Source organism: Crinia signifera, chromosome 12 (assembly GCF_055691185.1).
Source record: "Crinia signifera chromosome 12, ASM5569118v1, whole genome shotgun sequence".
Taxonomy (NCBI): domain Eukaryota; kingdom Metazoa; phylum Chordata; class Amphibia; order Anura; family Myobatrachidae; genus Crinia; species Crinia signifera.
In genome coordinates, this window is record NC_139228.1 from 1,703,542 (window position 1) to 1,719,974 (window position 16,433).

At 51.1% G+C, this 16,433-nt stretch overlaps 1 protein-coding gene across 1 annotated transcript; it reads left to right on the forward strand.

The window, feature by feature from the left end:
- Window positions 1-423: 423 nt before the first annotated feature.
- UFC1 (ubiquitin-fold modifier conjugating enzyme 1) lies at window positions 424-13,607 on the forward strand. Its single transcript, XM_083166359.1, has 6 exons — window positions 424-583; window positions 5,337-5,404; window positions 5,484-5,547; window positions 5,637-5,713; window positions 6,811-6,901; window positions 13,351-13,607. Exons 1-6 carry the CDS (start codon window positions 461-463, stop codon window positions 13,420-13,422), a joined length of 495 nt encoding a protein of 164 aa, XP_083022485.1. The 5' UTR covers window positions 424-460; the 3' UTR covers window positions 13,423-13,607.
- The last annotated feature ends 2,826 nt before the right edge of the window (window positions 13,608-16,433 follow it).

The window sequence follows — 16,433 nt, forward strand, 5'->3', positions numbered from 1 at the left end:
CCTTATCTCCCAGTGTAACCTTTGTACCTAATGACCTGTCGACCTAAACCCACGTCAACCTAAACCCATGTCGACCTTGCTGCCTGTCGACCTAGTTGCTGTAGACCTAATGACCGTATCCTGTATTTAACATGTGGACAGCCACCTGTTGTACTACACATCCCAGCATGCCCTAATAGCAAAACTGTAACAGGGTATGCTGAGATGTGTAGCTCCACATCTGCTGGAGGGGGTTAATTTTGCATACTCATTTTGCACCTCCCATTATTTTAAATTTTCGCAAAAATGAGCATTGACAGTAAAAAATATGGCTGCCAGAGCCTCGTCCTGGCAAGGAAATCACTTCCGCTTTCTGTGCGCACTCTTTCCGGTTAATGCACAGTGTTCCAGCAGTCATGATGGCCGCCCGAGCCTCGTACTGGCATGACAACAACTTCCGCTTCCTGACTCCTTTTCCAACATGGTGGATGAGGCCACTCGCCGGGTGGTGTCTGAGATTCCGCTTCTGAAGACCGGAGCCAGCCCCAGAGACAAGGAGCTGTGGGTGCAGCGGCTGAAGGAGGAGTACCAGGCGCTCATTAAGGTGAGACGGTGTCACATAGTAATCTGTCCTCGGAAACATGTACATGGTAAAAAGGTTCCGGCTGGAGGTATGGTCCCCGCCTGTCATATCTCCCCTAACCGTTAATCTACTGTATACAGCACCATATGTACGGCCTGCACTGCACTTGAACGCTGCAAGTAGTGGAGCTCGGGCAGTGATGGCTCCAGTGCTCAAGTCATACCTCCCAAACCTCTCCAGGAGGACACAATGCTCTGCTCCTGGGCTTCCCTGGTAATGTATGATTGCCAGCACCTGTGGTGACACCTTTCTTATCAGTTACCTAGCTCCCCACAGGTGCTGGCAATCCTACATTATCCATACCTCCCAGCATGCCCCTCTCCAGGAGGACACAATGCTCTGTTCCTGGGCTTCCCTGGTAATGTATGATTGCCAGCACCTGTGGTGACACCTTTCTTATCAGTTACCTAGCTCCCCACAGGTGCTGGCAATCATACATTATCCATACCTCCCAGCATGCCCCTCTCCAGGAGGACACAATGCTCTGTTCCTGGGCTTCCCTGGTAATGTAGGATTGCCATCACCTGTGGTGACACCTTTCTTATCAGTTACCTAGCTCCCCACAGGTGCTGGCAATCCTACATTATCCATACCTCCCAGCATGCCCCTCTCCAGGAGGACACAATGCTCTGTACCTGGGCTTCCCTGGTAATGTAGGATTGCCAGCACCTGTGGTGACACCTTTCTTATCAGTTACCTAGCTCCCCACAGGTGCTGGCAATCATACATTATCCATACCTCCCAGCATGCCCCTCTCCAGGAGGACACAATGCTCTGCTCCTGGGCTTCCCTGGTAATGTATGATTGCCAGCACCTGTGGTGACACCTTTCTTATCAGTTACCTAGCTCCCCACAGGTGCTGGCAATCCTACATTATCCATACCTCCCAGCATGCCCCTCTCCAGGAGGACACAATGCTCTGTTCCTGGGCTTCCCTGGTAATGTATGATTGCCAGCACCTGTGGTGACACCTTCCTTATCAGTTACCCAGCTCCCCACTGGTGCTGGCAATCATACATTATCCATACCTCCCAGCATGCCGCTCTCCAGGAGGACACAATGCTCTGTTCCTGGGCTTCCCTGGTAATGTATGATTGCCAGCACCTGTGGTGACACCTTTCTTATCAGTTACCTAGCTCCCCACATGTGCTGGCAATCCTACATTATCCATACCTCCCAGCATGCCCCTCTCCAGGAGGACACAATGCTCTGTTCCTGGGCTTCCCTGGTAATGTAGGATTGCCAGCACCTGTGGTGACACCTTTCTTATCAGTTACCTAGCTCCCCACAGGGGCTGGCAATCCTACATTATCCATACCTCCCAGGATGCCCCTCTCCAGGAGGACACAATGCTCTGTTCCTGGGCTTCCCTGGTAATGTATCTTTGCCAGCACCTGTGGTGACACCTACATTATCCATACCTCCCAGCATGCCCCTCTCCAGGAGGACACAATGCTCTGTTCCTGGGCTTCCCTGGTAATGTATGATTGCCAGCACCTGTGGTGACACCTTTCTTATCAGTTACTCAGCTCCCCACAGGTGCTGTCAATCATATATTATCCATACCTCCCAGCATGCCCCTCTCCAGGAGGACACAATGCTCTGTTCCTGGGCTTCCCTGGTAATGTATGACTGCCAGCACCTGTGGTGACACCTTTCTTATCAGTTACCTAGCTCTCCACAGGGGCTGGCAATCCTACATTATCCATACCTCCCAGCATGCCCCTCTCCAGGAGGACACAATGCTCTGTTCCTGGGCTTCCCTGGTAATGTATGACTGCCAGCACCTGTGGTGACACCTTTCTTATCAGTTACCTAGCTCCCCACAGGTGCTGGCAATCATACATTATCCATACCTCCCAGCATGCCCCTCTCCAGGAGGACACAATGCTCTGTTCCTGGGCTTCCCTGGTAATGTATGATTGCCAGCACCTGTGGTGACACCTTTCTTATCAGTTACCTAGCTCCCCACAGGTGCTGGCAATCATACATTATCCATACCTCCCAGCATGCCCCTCTCCAGGAGGACACAATGCTCTGTTCCTGGGCTTCCCTGGTAATGTATGATTGCCAGCACCTGTGGTGACACCTTTCTTATCAGTTACCCAGCTCCCCACTGGTGCTGGCAATCATACATTATCCATACCTCCCAGCATGCCGCTCTCCAGGAGGACACAATGCTCTGTTCCTGGGCTTCCCTGGTAATGTATGATTGCCAGCACCTGTGGTGACACCTTTCTTATCAGTTACCTAGCTCCCCACAGGTGCTGGTAATCATACATTATCCATACCTCCCAGCATGCCCCTCTCCAGGAGGACACAATGCTCTGTTCCTGGGCTTCCCTGGTAATGTATGATTGCCAGCACCTGTGGTGACACCTTTCTTATCAGTTACCTAGCTCCCCACAGGTGCTGGCAATCCTACATTATCCATACCTCCCAGCATGCCCCTCTCCAGGAGGACACAATGCTCTGTTCCTGGGCTTCCCTGGTAATGTATAATTGCCAGCACCTGTGTTGAACAAGTTAATTGATAAGAAAGGTGTCACCACAGGTGGCGGTAATCATACATTAAGAGAGAAGTCCAGGAGCAGAGCACTGTGTCCTCCTGGAGAGGGGCATGTTGGGCGGTATGCTAAAGCATATATTAGGTGCAGTGCTGGGCTCATTGCTAGATCTGTGGCTACAATGTAGGATCTTTGCTGGCTATCATGTATCCTATGTGTTTGGTGCAGGGCTTAGTATGCAGTGTGGTGCATAGCATGGGTGCAATACATACTATGGGTGCAATGCAGGGTGTTTGGAGGGGGGGGGGCATTATATCCCCAACGTTTATGTTTGGGGGGGGGGACGGACACTACATCACCACCTTTAATTTAGTTTATATGTCACCCTTTATTCCAACACATTATTTAAACTGAGCGGTTTTAAATCTCTCATGCTGAATCTCCCATTATGAGTATCTGGCACTAATTTCTCACCAGCCATGGTGGGCACACTACAAAGGTTACACTGGGAGATAAGCCATACAAGGACCCAATGAATATATGGGAAAAATATCACACTTATACAATATGATGTATCGCAGGGTTGCCTATCTTTGGGCTGCCCTCTCCGGGAGAGGGCAGCCAGTTGTTCTTTTGAGGCAGGGGGCCGGAGCAGCTGACGGATTAGGAAAGGGGTGGGATGGGGGCGGTGTTAAAAAGGCATAACTTGTTTGGCCGTGTGGCCAGCGTGAGTGCATCCTTGTAGCCACACCCTTGTCGTGCAATTCTGGTATATCAGGCATTACACAGTGTGGGGTGGGGCTACAATGACGCACTATTAGTCATTTGGTCCCACGGACCCCATGCTGACGGGCATAATTCGGGGAGGCTTGCCTACTTTTTTGAGGGCCAAGAGGGGGACCCGATTTCCGGGATCCTCCCAGCTATTCCAGGAGGGTAGGCAACCATGATATATAGGCCTTTATTCTGGTTCACGCGCAAAGGCAAAATTCTTCTAAAATTTACAAAACCATTTGCACTGCAGGTGGGGCAGATGTAACATGTGCAGAGAGAATTAGATTTGGGTGAGTTATTTTGTTTCTGTGCAGGGAAAATACTGACTGCTTTATTTTTACACTGCAATATAGAGCTAGCTTTGATGTAAAACTCCACCGAAATCTATTTCTCTCTGCGGATGTTACATCTGCCCCACCTGCAGTGCACATGGTTTTGTCCATTTGAGAAGGAATTTGCCTTTGCGAGTGAGCCAGAATAAGGGCCATAGTCTGGATCAGGCATTTCCAGACTCAGTTTCCAAAGTGCACCAACAGCCCAGGCCCCAGTAACATCCATGCCCAAGGACAGGTGAACCAATCAGTACCTCAGTTATTCTTATTGAACCATATGTGTCCTGAAGGCTGTATACAGCATCTTCCTTCTGTGTTCTGTATTTATAGATTTCCTTCATAGTGTACACAGCACCCTCTGTGTTCTGCGCAGACCCCACATTCTGTACACAGCACCATCTGTGTTCTGCGCAGACCCCGCATTCTGTACACAGCACCCTCTGTGTTCTGCGCAGACCCCGCATTTTGTACACAGCACCCTCTGTGTTCTGCGCAGACCCCGCATTCTGTACACAGCACCCTCTGTGTTCTGCGCAGACCCCACATTCTGTACACAGCACCCTCTGTGTTCTGCGCAGACCCCACATTCTGTACACAGCACCTTCTGTGTTCTGCACAGACCCAACATTCTGTACACAGCACCTTCTGTGTACAATTCTCATATACTATATACCCCTGCAACAACATTTCCTGGAAGTAAGCGTCTTGAATCCTGTTGGAGAAACTCTGCCATATAAATAAAATGATCAGAAGTACGTTATAAGATATATACTTGAAGTGTTTATTTTGTTGCTTGTTTCTTTTCAGTGTATTTGTGTTATTTAGTCTACTCTGTTGGAAAACTAAACAATCAATAAAATATATTTGAAAATACAAGGGTTGGAGTTTGGGTTAGGCACGGTGGTGGGTCAGGGTTGGAGATAGGAATTGGGGTTGGGAGGAAATACTTATCAGGGTGTGTCAGGATACTGACTGCTGGGATAAACCCTTATCAACCCCTCATCCCACCCTGTCCCTGCCACGCTACCCTGATATATAGGTGCCCTGTTAGTATCTTTTCCGCTATTAGTGACGTAAGTGTCTGTCGTTTCTGCTGCACAGTATGTTGAGAATAACAAGAAAGCCGACAATGACTGGTTCCGACTGGAGTCCAACAAGGAGGGCACCAGGTAAGATCTGCTGACCCCCACCCCATCGTGTCAGCATCAGGCTGGTGATGACCGATTCTCTACCCTTTCTCTTTTGCAGGTGGTTTGGAAAGTGCTGGTACATTCACGAGCTGCTGAAATACGAGTTTGACGTTGAGTTTGATGTGAGGTTACGTACACAAGCCGCTACGCCACCATTTATTCCTTGTTCTAATTGTCCCAACGGCTGATGGCTGTGTTTTACTCTATATAGATCCCAGTGACGTACCCAGCCACAGCTCCTGAGATTGCCATTCCAGAACTAGATGGGAAGACAGCGAAAATGTACAGGTACGCGGTGATGGGGCATCTGCCACAATGGGCCGTAATGGGGTCACCACAGGGGCATCTGCCACAATGGGCGATAATGGGGTCACCACAGGGGCATCTGCCACAATGGGTGGTAATGGGGTCACCACAGGGGCATCTGCCACAATGGGTGGTAATGGGGTCACCACAGGAGCATCTGCCACAAATGGGCGGTAATGGGGTCACCACAGGGGCATCTGCCACAATGGGCGATAATGGGGTCACCACAGGGGCATCTGCCACAATGGGTGGTAATGGGGTCACCACAGGGGCATCTGCCACAATGGGTGGTAATGGGGTCACCACAGGGGCATCTGCCACAATGGGTGGTAATGGGGTCACCACAGGGGCATCTGCCACAATGGGCGGTAATGGGGTCACCACAGGGGCATCTGCCACAATGGGCGGTAATGGGGTCACCACAGGGGCATCTGCCACAATGGGCGATAATGGGGTCACCACAGGGGCATCTGCCACAATGGGCGATAATGGGGTCACCACAGGGGCATCTGCCACAATGGGCGATAATGGGGTCACCACAGGGGCATCTGCCACAATGGGCGGTAATGGGGTCACCACAGGGGCATCTGCCACAATGGGCGGTAATGGGGTCACCACAGGGGCATCTGCCACAATGGGCGATAATGGGGTCACCACAGGGGCATCTGCCACAATGGGCGGTAATGGGGTCACCACAGGGGCATCTGCCACAATGGGCGGTAATGGGGTCACCACAGGGGCATCTGCCACAATGGGCGGTAATGGGGTCACCACAGGGGCATCTGCCACAATGGGTGGTAATGGGGTCACCACAGGGGCATCTGCCACAATGGGGGGTAATGGGGTCACCACAGGGGCATCTGCCACAATGGGTGGTCATTCTTCCAGCAAGTACCTGGCTTGTTCACGGTCTGGTTACTGCTTGTTCGTGTTTGATGCTGGTTCCTCTCACTGTTACTTCTATATAAAACAGTAACTGCTGCTGGTTCTATCTGGACACTGTATTGTTGCTGCAGCCGCATTCAATTGTTATATTTTGTAATATTCCAGAAGTAATTATATATTCTTCTTATATGCAGAGGAGGAAAAATCTGTCTGACCGAACACTTCAAACCACTGTGGGCGCGGAATGTCCCAAAATTTGGAATTGCTCAGCTCATGGCTTTGGGAGTAAGTAAACTACATTATGTATGAACTACAGGTCAGTCATTGCAGGAGGTGCAGGAGGGGGGGTACAGTCAGTGCAGAAGGTGGTGGGTGCAGGAGGGGGGGTACAGTCAGTGCAGAAGGTGGTGAGTGTGTTGGGGGGGGGTACAGTCAGTGCAGAAGGTGGTGAGTGTGTTGGGGGGGGGGGTACAGTCAGTGCAGAAGGTGGTGAGTGTGTTGGGGGGGGGTACAGTCAGTGCAGAAGGTGGTGAGTTTGTTGGGGGGGGGGGTACAGACAGTGCAGAAGGTGGTGAGTTTGTTGGGGGGGGGGTGTACAGTCAGTGCAGAAGGTGGTGAGTGTGTTGGGGGGTACAGTCAGTGCAGAAGGTGGTGAGTGTGTTGGGGGTACAGTCAGTGCAGAAGGTGGTGAGTTTGTTGGGGGGGGGGTACAGTCAGTGCAGAAGGTGGTGAGTTTGTTGGGGGGGGGGTTGTACAGTCAGTGCAGAAGGTGGTGAGTGTGTTGGGGGGGTACAGTCAGTGCAGAAGGTGGTGAGTGTGTTGGGGGGGTACAGTCAGTGCAGAAGGTGGTGAGTTTGTTGGGGGGTACAGTCAGTGCAGAAGGTGGTGAGTGTGTTGGGAGGGGGGGTACAGTCAGTGTAGAAATTGGTGAGTTTGTTGGGGGGGTACAGTCAGTGCAGAAGGTGGTGAGTGTGTTGGGAGGGGGGGTACAGTCAGTGCAGAAGGTGGTGAGTGTGTTGGGGGGGGGGGTACAGTCAGTGTAGAAGGTGGTGAGTGTGTTGGGGGGGGTACAGTCAGTGCAGAAGGTGGTGAGTGTGTTGGGAGGGGGGGTACAGTCAGTGCAGAAGGTGGTGAGTGTGTTGGGGGGGGGGGGGGGTACAGTCAGTGTAGAAGGTGGTGAGTGTGTTGGGGGGGGGGGGGCTACAGTCAGTGCAGAAGGTGGTGAGTGTGTTGGGAGGGGGGTACAGTCAGTGCAGAAGGTGGTGAGTGTGTTGGGGGGGGGGTACAGTCAGTGCAGAAGGTGGTGAGTGTGTTGGGGGTACAGTCAGTGCAGAAGGTGGTGAGTGTGTTGGGGGGGGTACAGTCAGTGTAGAAGGTGGTGAGTGTGTTGGGAGGGGGGGTACAGTCAGTGCAGAAGGTGGTGAGTGTGTTGGGGGGGGGTACAGTCAGTGCAGAAGGTGGTGAGTGTGTTGGGAGGGGGGGTACAGTCAGTGCAGAAGGTGGTGAGTGTGTTGGGAGGGGGGTACAGTCAGTGCAGAAGGTGGTGAGTGTGTTGGGGGGGTACAGTCAGTGCAGAAGGTGGTGAGTGTGTTGGGGGGTACAGTCAGTGTAGAAGGTGGTGAGTGTGTTGGGGGGGGGGGTACAGTCAGTGCAGAAGGTGGTGAGTGTGTTGGGGGGGGGGGTACAGTCAGTGCAGAAGGTGGTGAGTGTGTTGGGGGGGGGGGGTACAGTCAGTGCAGAAGGTGGTGAGTGTGTTGGGGGGGGGGGGGTACAGTCAGTGCAGAAGGTGGTGAGTGTGTTGGGGGGGGGGGGGGTACAGTCAGTGCAGAAGGTGGTGAGTGTGTTGGGGGGGGGGGGTACAGTCAGTGCAGAAGGTGGTGAGTGTGTTGGGGGGGGGGGTACAGTCAGTGCAGAAGGTGGTGAGTGTTGGGGGGTACAGTCAGTGCAGAAGGTGGTGAGTTTGTTGGGGGGGCGGTACAGTCAGTGCAGAAGGTGGTGAGTGTGTTGGGGGGTACAGTCAGTGTAGAAGGTGGTGAGTGTGTTGGGGGGGGGTACAGTCAGTGCAGAAGGTGGTGAGTGTGTTGGGGGGGTACAGTCAGTGCAGAAGGTGGTGAGTGTGTTGGGGGGGGGGGGTACAGTCAGTGCAGAAGGTGGTGAGTGTTGGGGGGTACAGTCAGTGCAGAAGGTGGTGAGTGTGTTGGGGGGGGGGGGGTACAGTCAGTGTAGAAGGTGGTGAGTGTGTTGGGGGGGTACAGTCAGTGTAGAAGGTGGTGAGTGTGTTGGGAGGGGGGGTACAGTCAGTGCAGAAGGTGGTGAGTGTGTTGGGAGGGGGGGTACAGTCAGTGCAGAAGGTGGTGAGTGTGTAGGGAGGGGGGTACAGTCAGTGCAGAAGGTGGTGAGTTTGTTGGGAGGGGGGGTACAGTCAGTGCAGAAGGTGGTGAGTGTGTTGGGGGGGGGGGTACAGTCAGTGCAGAAGGTGGTGAGTGTGTTGGGGAGGGGGGGTACAGTCAGTGCAGAAGGTGGTGAGTGTGTTGGGGGGGTACAGTCAATGCAGAAGGTGGTGAGTGTGTTGGGAGGGGGGTACAGTCAGTGCAGAAGTGTTGAGGGGGGGTACAGTCAGTGCAGAAGGTGGTGAGTGTGTTGGGGGGTACAGTCAGTGCAGAAGGTGGTGAGTGTGTTGGGGGGGGGGGGGGTACAGTCAGTGCAGAAGGTGGTGAGTGTGTTGTTGGGGGGGTACAGTCAGTGCAGAAGGTGGTGAGTTTGTTGGGAGGGGGGGTACAGTTAGTGCAGAAGGTGGTGAGTGTGTTGGGAGGGGGGTACAGTCAGTGCAGAAGGTGGTGAGTTTGTTGGGGGGGGGGGGTACAGTCAGTACAGAAGGTGGTGAGTTTGTTGGGGGGGGGGGGGTACAGTCAGTGCAGAAGGTGGTGAGTTTGTTGGGGGGGTACAGTCAGTGCAGAAGGTGGTGAGTGTGTTGGGGGGGGGGGTACAGTCAGTGCAGAAGGTGGTGAGTTTGTTGGGGGGGGGGTACAGTCAGTGCAGAAGGTGGTGAGTGTGTTGGGAGGGGGGTACAGTCAGTGCAGAAGGTGGTGAGTTTGTTGGGGGGGGGGGGGTACAGTCAGTGCAGAAGGTGGTGAGTGTGTTGGGAGGGGGGTACAGTCAGTGCAGAAGGTGTTGAGGGGGGGTACAGTCAGTGCAGAAGGTGGTGAGTTTGTTGGGGGGGTACAGTCAGTGCAGAAGGAGGTGAGTGTGTTGGGGGGGGGGGGGGGGTACAGTCAGTGCAGAAGGTGGTGAGTTTGTTGGGGGGGGGTTACAGTCAGTGCAGAAGGTGGTGAGTGTGTTGGGGGGGGGTACAGTCAGTGCAGAAGGTGGTGAGTTTGTTGGGGGGGTACAGTCAATGCAGAAAGTGGTGAGTGTGTTGGGTAGGGGATACAGTCAGTGGAGGAGGTGGTGGGGAGAGGGGTTAAAGTCAGTGCGAGAGGTGGGGGGGTAACACAACTGTGCAAAATAATGTATAAGATGAGACTAATAGAAAATTAATTGTTAAAAACTGTCCACATAGGTAGGTAGGTAGACTGGTAGAAGTATTAGCGTACTTGTATTTTTTATACCCTGATGCTTGTAGTAATAGTAAGTAGGATCTGTATGTACATGGTATTATTTGAAATCTAATATTCAATAGTGAATGAAACTGTTTGTAATAAAATACCTGCGAGTGACTATCTTATTATTGGGCAGTACGGATGGTGTAAGGGTTAGTATTACTGCCTCACAGCACTGAGGTCATGGGTTCTATCCCCACCATGTGTTATATATACGGGGCAGTACGGATGGTGTAATGGTTACATTACTGCCTCACAGCGCTGAGGTCATGGGTTCTATCCCCACCATGTGTTATATATACAGGGCAGTACGGATGGTGTAATGGTTAGCATTACTGCCTCACAGCACTGAGGTCATGGATTCTATCTCCACCATGTGTTATATATACGGGGCAGTACGGACGGTGTAATGGTTAGCATTACTGCCTCACGGCACTGAGGTCATGGGTTCTATCCCCACCATGTGTTATACATACGGGGCAGTATGGACGGTGTAATGGTTAGCATTACTGCCTCACAGCACTGAGGTCATGGGTTCTATCCCCACCATGTGTTATACATACGGGGCAGTACGGATGGTGTAATGTTTACATTACTGCCTCGCAGCGCTGAGGTCATGGGTTCTATCCCCACCATGTGTTATATATACAGGGCAGTACGGATGGTGTAATGGTTACATAACTGCCTCACAGCACTGAGGTCATGGGTTCTATCCCCACCATGTGTTATATATACGGGGCAGTACGGACGGTGTAATGGTTAGTATTACTGCCTCACAGCCCTGAGGTCATGGGTTCTTTTCCCACCATGTTTTATATATACGGGGCAGTACGGACGATGTAATGGTTAGTATTACTGCCTCACAGCCCTGAGGTCATGGGTTCTATCCCCACCATGTGTTATATATACTGGGCAGTACGGATGGTGTAATGGTTACATTGCTGCCTCACAGCGCTGAGGTCATGGGTTCTATCCCCACCATGTGTTATATATACGGGGCTGTACGGATGGTGTAATGGTTACATTGCTGCCTCACAGCGCTGAGGTCATGGGTTCTATATCCCCACCATGTGTTATATATACCGGGCAGTACGGATGGTGTAATGGTTACATAACTGCCTCACAGCACTGAGGTCATGGGTTCTATCCCCACCATGTGTTATATATACGGGGCAGTACGGATGGTGTAATGGTTAGCATTACTGCCTCACAGCACTGAGGTCATGGGTTCTATTCCCACCATGTGTTATATATACGGGGCAGTACGGATGGTGTAATGGTTACATAACTGCCTCACAGCGCTGAGGTCATGGGTTCTATCCCCACCATGTGTTATATATACGGGGCAGTACGGACGGTGTAATGGTTAGTATTACTGCCTCACAGCCCTGAGGTCATGGGTTCTTTTCCCACCATGTTTTATATATACCGGGCAGTACGGATGGTGTAATGGTTAGCATTACTGCCTCACAGCACTGAGGTCATGGGTTCTATCCCCACCATGTGTTATACATACGGGGCAGTATGGACGGTGTAATGGTTAGTATTATTGCCTCACAGCACTGAGGTCATTGGTTCTATTACCACCATGTGTTATATATACGGGGCAGTACGGATGGTGTAATGGTTAGCATTACTGCCTCACAGCACTGAGATCATGGGTTCTATCCCCACCATGTGTTATATATACAGGGCAGTACGGACAGTGTAATGGTTACATTACTGCCTCACAGCGCTGAGGTCATGGGTTCTATCCCCACCGTGTGTTATATATACGGGGCAGTACGGATGGTGTAAGGGTTAGTATTACTGCCTCACAGCACTGAGGTCATGGGTTCTATCCCCACCATGTGTTATACATACGGGGCAGTATGGACGGTGTAATGGTTAGCATTACTGCCTCACAGCACTGAGGTCATGGGTTATATTCCTACCATGTGTTATATATACAGGGCAGTACGGATGGTGTAATGTTTACATTACTGCCTCGCAGCGCTGAGGTCATGGGTTCTATCCCCACCATGTGTTTTATATACGGGGCAGTACGGACGGTGTAATGGTTAGTATTACTGCCTCACAGCGCTGAGGTCATGGGTTCTATCCCCACCATGTGTTATATATACGGGCAGTACGGATGGTGTAATGGTTACATTACTGCCTCACAGCGCTGAGGTCATGGGTTCTATCCCCACCATGTGTTATATATAAGGGGCAGTACGGATGGTGTAATGGTTACATTACTGCCTCACAGCCCTGAGGTCATGGGTTCTATTCCCACCATGTGTTATATATACTGGGCAGGACGGATGGTGTAATGGTTACATTACGGCCTCACAGTTCTGAGGTCATGGGTTCTATTCCCACCATGTGTTATATATATATACGGGCAGTACGGATGGTGTAATGGTTAGCATTACTGCCTCACAGCACTGAGGTCATGGGTTCTATCCTCACCATGTGTTATATATACGGGGCAGTACGGATGGTGTAATGGTTAGCATTACTGCCTCACAGCACTGAGGTCATGGGTTCTATCCCCACCATGTGTTATATATACGGGGCAGTACGGATGGTGTAATGGTTACATTACTGCCTCACAGCACTGAGGTCATGGGTTCTATTCCCACCATGTGTTATATATACCAGGCAGTACGGACAGTGTAATGGTTAGCATTACTGCCTCACAGCGCTGAGGTCATGGGTTCTATCCCCACCATGTGTTATATATACGGGGCAGTACGGACGGTGTAATGGTTATAGCATTACTGCCTCACAGCGCTGAGGTCATGGGTTCAATTCCCACCATGGCTCTAACTGTGCGGAGTTTGTATATTCTCCCCGTGCCTGCGTGGGTTTCCTCCGGGTACTCCGGTTTCCTCCCACATTCCAAAAATATACTGGTAGGTTATTTGGCTCCTAACAAAATTAACCCTAGAATGTCTGTGTGTGCGTGTACATGTGGTAGGGAATATAGATTGTAAGCTCCACTGGGGCAGGGACTGACGTGAATGTTCAAATATTCTCTGTACAGCGCTGCGGTATATGTGTGCTGATGAAACTGTTAATATATAAATAAATATTACCAATGTCAGTGTAAAGCGAGGCTGATGACACTGTCTATCTTGTGTCACACAGCTGGGACCGTGGTTGGCGGTGGAGATACCGGATCTGATCAGCAAGGGACTGGTGAAACACAAGGATGACTGAGAGTACAGTTCTGCCATGTTGCCATCCAGCGTGACTGCGACAAGGGGGCCTCCCACGTCTCCCTCCCGCAGCCTATTTATCTGCTACTGAACTTATACAATAGCGTGACACAGATTTACAGACTTTTGCCAAGAGCGATTATGCAGCCATTCTCATCCAGTGTAATAAACATTGTGCAATGCTGACGGTTCCTTGCTGTATTCTGTTACCATGGTGATAAGGTTCTGCACTTCTGGTTATCTTACTATACATCTATCTCCAGTGCATTCAATATGCAGGCCCGCAGCTGCTGTGGAACTGCACATTCCAGCATAGCATGTTGTAATAGCAAAACTGTGGCAAGGCATGCTGGGATTTGTAGTTCTGTTCCACAGCAGCTGGAGTCTGCATACTGTCTGACAGAGGAAATGACTACATCCTAGAACTAGTGCTGTCTGTGTGACCAAGAATGCAGGCATGGAGGATGTGTAGTAGATATGCCTAATAGTGGAGTTGTTGGCAACAATGCCTATGTGGTACGGTGGTACATTCACCTGGGGCACCTGAATACAGTGTTGCACCCCATTGAGGTTGTTGTATTCTGTTCCAGCTATGGTGCGGGTATGGGGTTGATGACCAGTAGATGCCCTCAAATACTGCTTAGAGCAAAGTACCTGATGGAGGGAACACGCCTGCACAACAGGTGCAGTGCCATAAAGAAATGTTGGGCACCAGACCATCTCATGATGCCCCTTTCAATATCCTCAATGGTTACACAGTCTCATCCAGCACAGTACTTGCAGCAAGTGGTAAATTCTGTCTATTGTAATTACAGTCGGATATAGGCCCTTTATTCAGAGCTGATCACAGTACACATTTGTTCTCACCATGTGCACTGCAGGTGGGGTAGATGTAACATGTGCCAAGAGAGTTATATTTGGGTGGGGTGTGTTGAAACTGAAATCTAAATTGCAGTGTACTCTCACAAACCTAACTCTTTGCACATGTTACATCTGCCCCCCTGCAGCGCAGCATGGTTTTGCCCATTTTGAGAACAAATTTGTACAACAAATTCAGTCCAACAAACACAGTAAACAGATGCACTCCAGATTCAAGGCTCGTCCTCATGGGATATACATCCCAACATACAGGGTCTTCTCTGCATCCTGACACCCTCTGCAGCTATTGCATACATTATACTGTCATCTGATGGGCTGGCAGTCCGGGACTCTGCTGCAGCTATTGCATACATTATACCTGTCATCTGATGGGCTGGCAGTCCGGGACTCTGCTGCAGCTATTGCATACATTATACTGTCATCTGATGGGCTGGCAGTCCGGGACTCTGCTGCAGCTATTGCATACATTATACCTGTCATCTGATGGGCTGGCAGTCTGGGACTCTGCTGCAGCTATTGCATACATTATACCTGTCATCTGATGGGCTGGCAGTCCGGGACTCTGCTGCAGCTATTGCATACATTATACTGTCATCTGATGGGCTGGCAGTCCGGGACTCTGCTGCAGCTATTGCATACATTATACCTGTCATCTGATGGGCTGTCAGTCCGGGACTCTGCTGCAGCTATTGCATACATTATACCTGTCATCTGATGGGCTGGCAGTCCGGGACTCTGCTGCAGCTATTGCATACATTATACCTGTCATCTGATGGGCTGGCAGTCCGGGACTCCGCTGCAGCTATTGCATACATTATACTGTCATCTGATGGGCTGGCAGTCCGGGACTCCGCTGCAGCTATTGCATACATTATACTGTCATCTGATGGGCTGGCAGTCCGGGACTCTGCTGCAGCTATTGCATACATTATACCTGTCATCTGATGGGCTGGCAGTCCGGGACTCTGCTGCAGCTATTGCATACATTATACTGTCATCTGATGGGCTGGCAGTCCGGGACTCTGCTGCAGCTATTGCATACATTATACTGTCATCTGATGGGCTGGCAGTCCGGGACTCTGCTGCAGCTATTGCATACATTATACTGTCATCTGATGGGCTGGCAGTCCGGGACTCTGCTGCAGCTATTGCATACATTATACCTGTCATCTGATGGGCTGGCAGTCCGGGACTCTGCTGCAGCTATTGCATACATTATACCTGTCATCTGATGGGCTGGCAGTCCGGGACTCTGCTGCAGCTATTGCATACATTATACCTGTCATCTGATGGGCTGGCAGTCCGGGACTCTGCTGCAGCTATTGCATACATTATACCTGTCATCTGATGGGCTGGCAGTCCGGGACTCTGCTGCAGCTATTGCATACATTATACCTGTCATCTGATGGGCTGGCAGTCCGGGACTTCGCTGCAGCTATTGCATACATTATACCTGTCATCTGATGGGCTGGCAGTCCGGGACTCCTCCCCTCAGGGCCATGTATAAATGACCTCTCCCTCACTATGGGTCAGTTGTTCTCCAGGCCAGGGGCTGTATCCAGCACATCACATAGATCCTCTCACACATGGCTGCGCTCACTGGTCAGCGGCAGGGTCACACTGTACCCTCTCTTCTCCCTACAGGAATGTCACAGCCAGTGGAGGGACCCTCTGTATTACAGGGTGGATGGTGGGGTATCTCAGAGACCATTACCATAATGATGCCCTCCTGGCAGTGCCATGTGCTGCCTAATGCCAAGTTACCAACGGAGCTCTCTCTTCCCAATCCTATCAAAATCATCAATGGTCGATGAAAACAATGTGTACCATCGCTAGGGGAGCATCAGCAATTATTTACATTTTTTAATTTTCAAGGTGGTGACTATCAGTTGGTTATACATTGCATAGACGGCTACATGCAATGTCAAGGGCTGTTTGTGCCCATCGATGGTGCACATACTGATGATCGTCTTACTCTACACCGAATGCTTGGAACATCGATGGTATAGGACTGCAAACTTTACATGGAGGCCACGCCCCCTGCGCGGCTAGCTCCCATAGCCCTCCCATGGCTTGGTAAGGGGCGGAGCTTCAGTACTTTGTGGCCGGGTATGATACCCACAGTTAAGATGG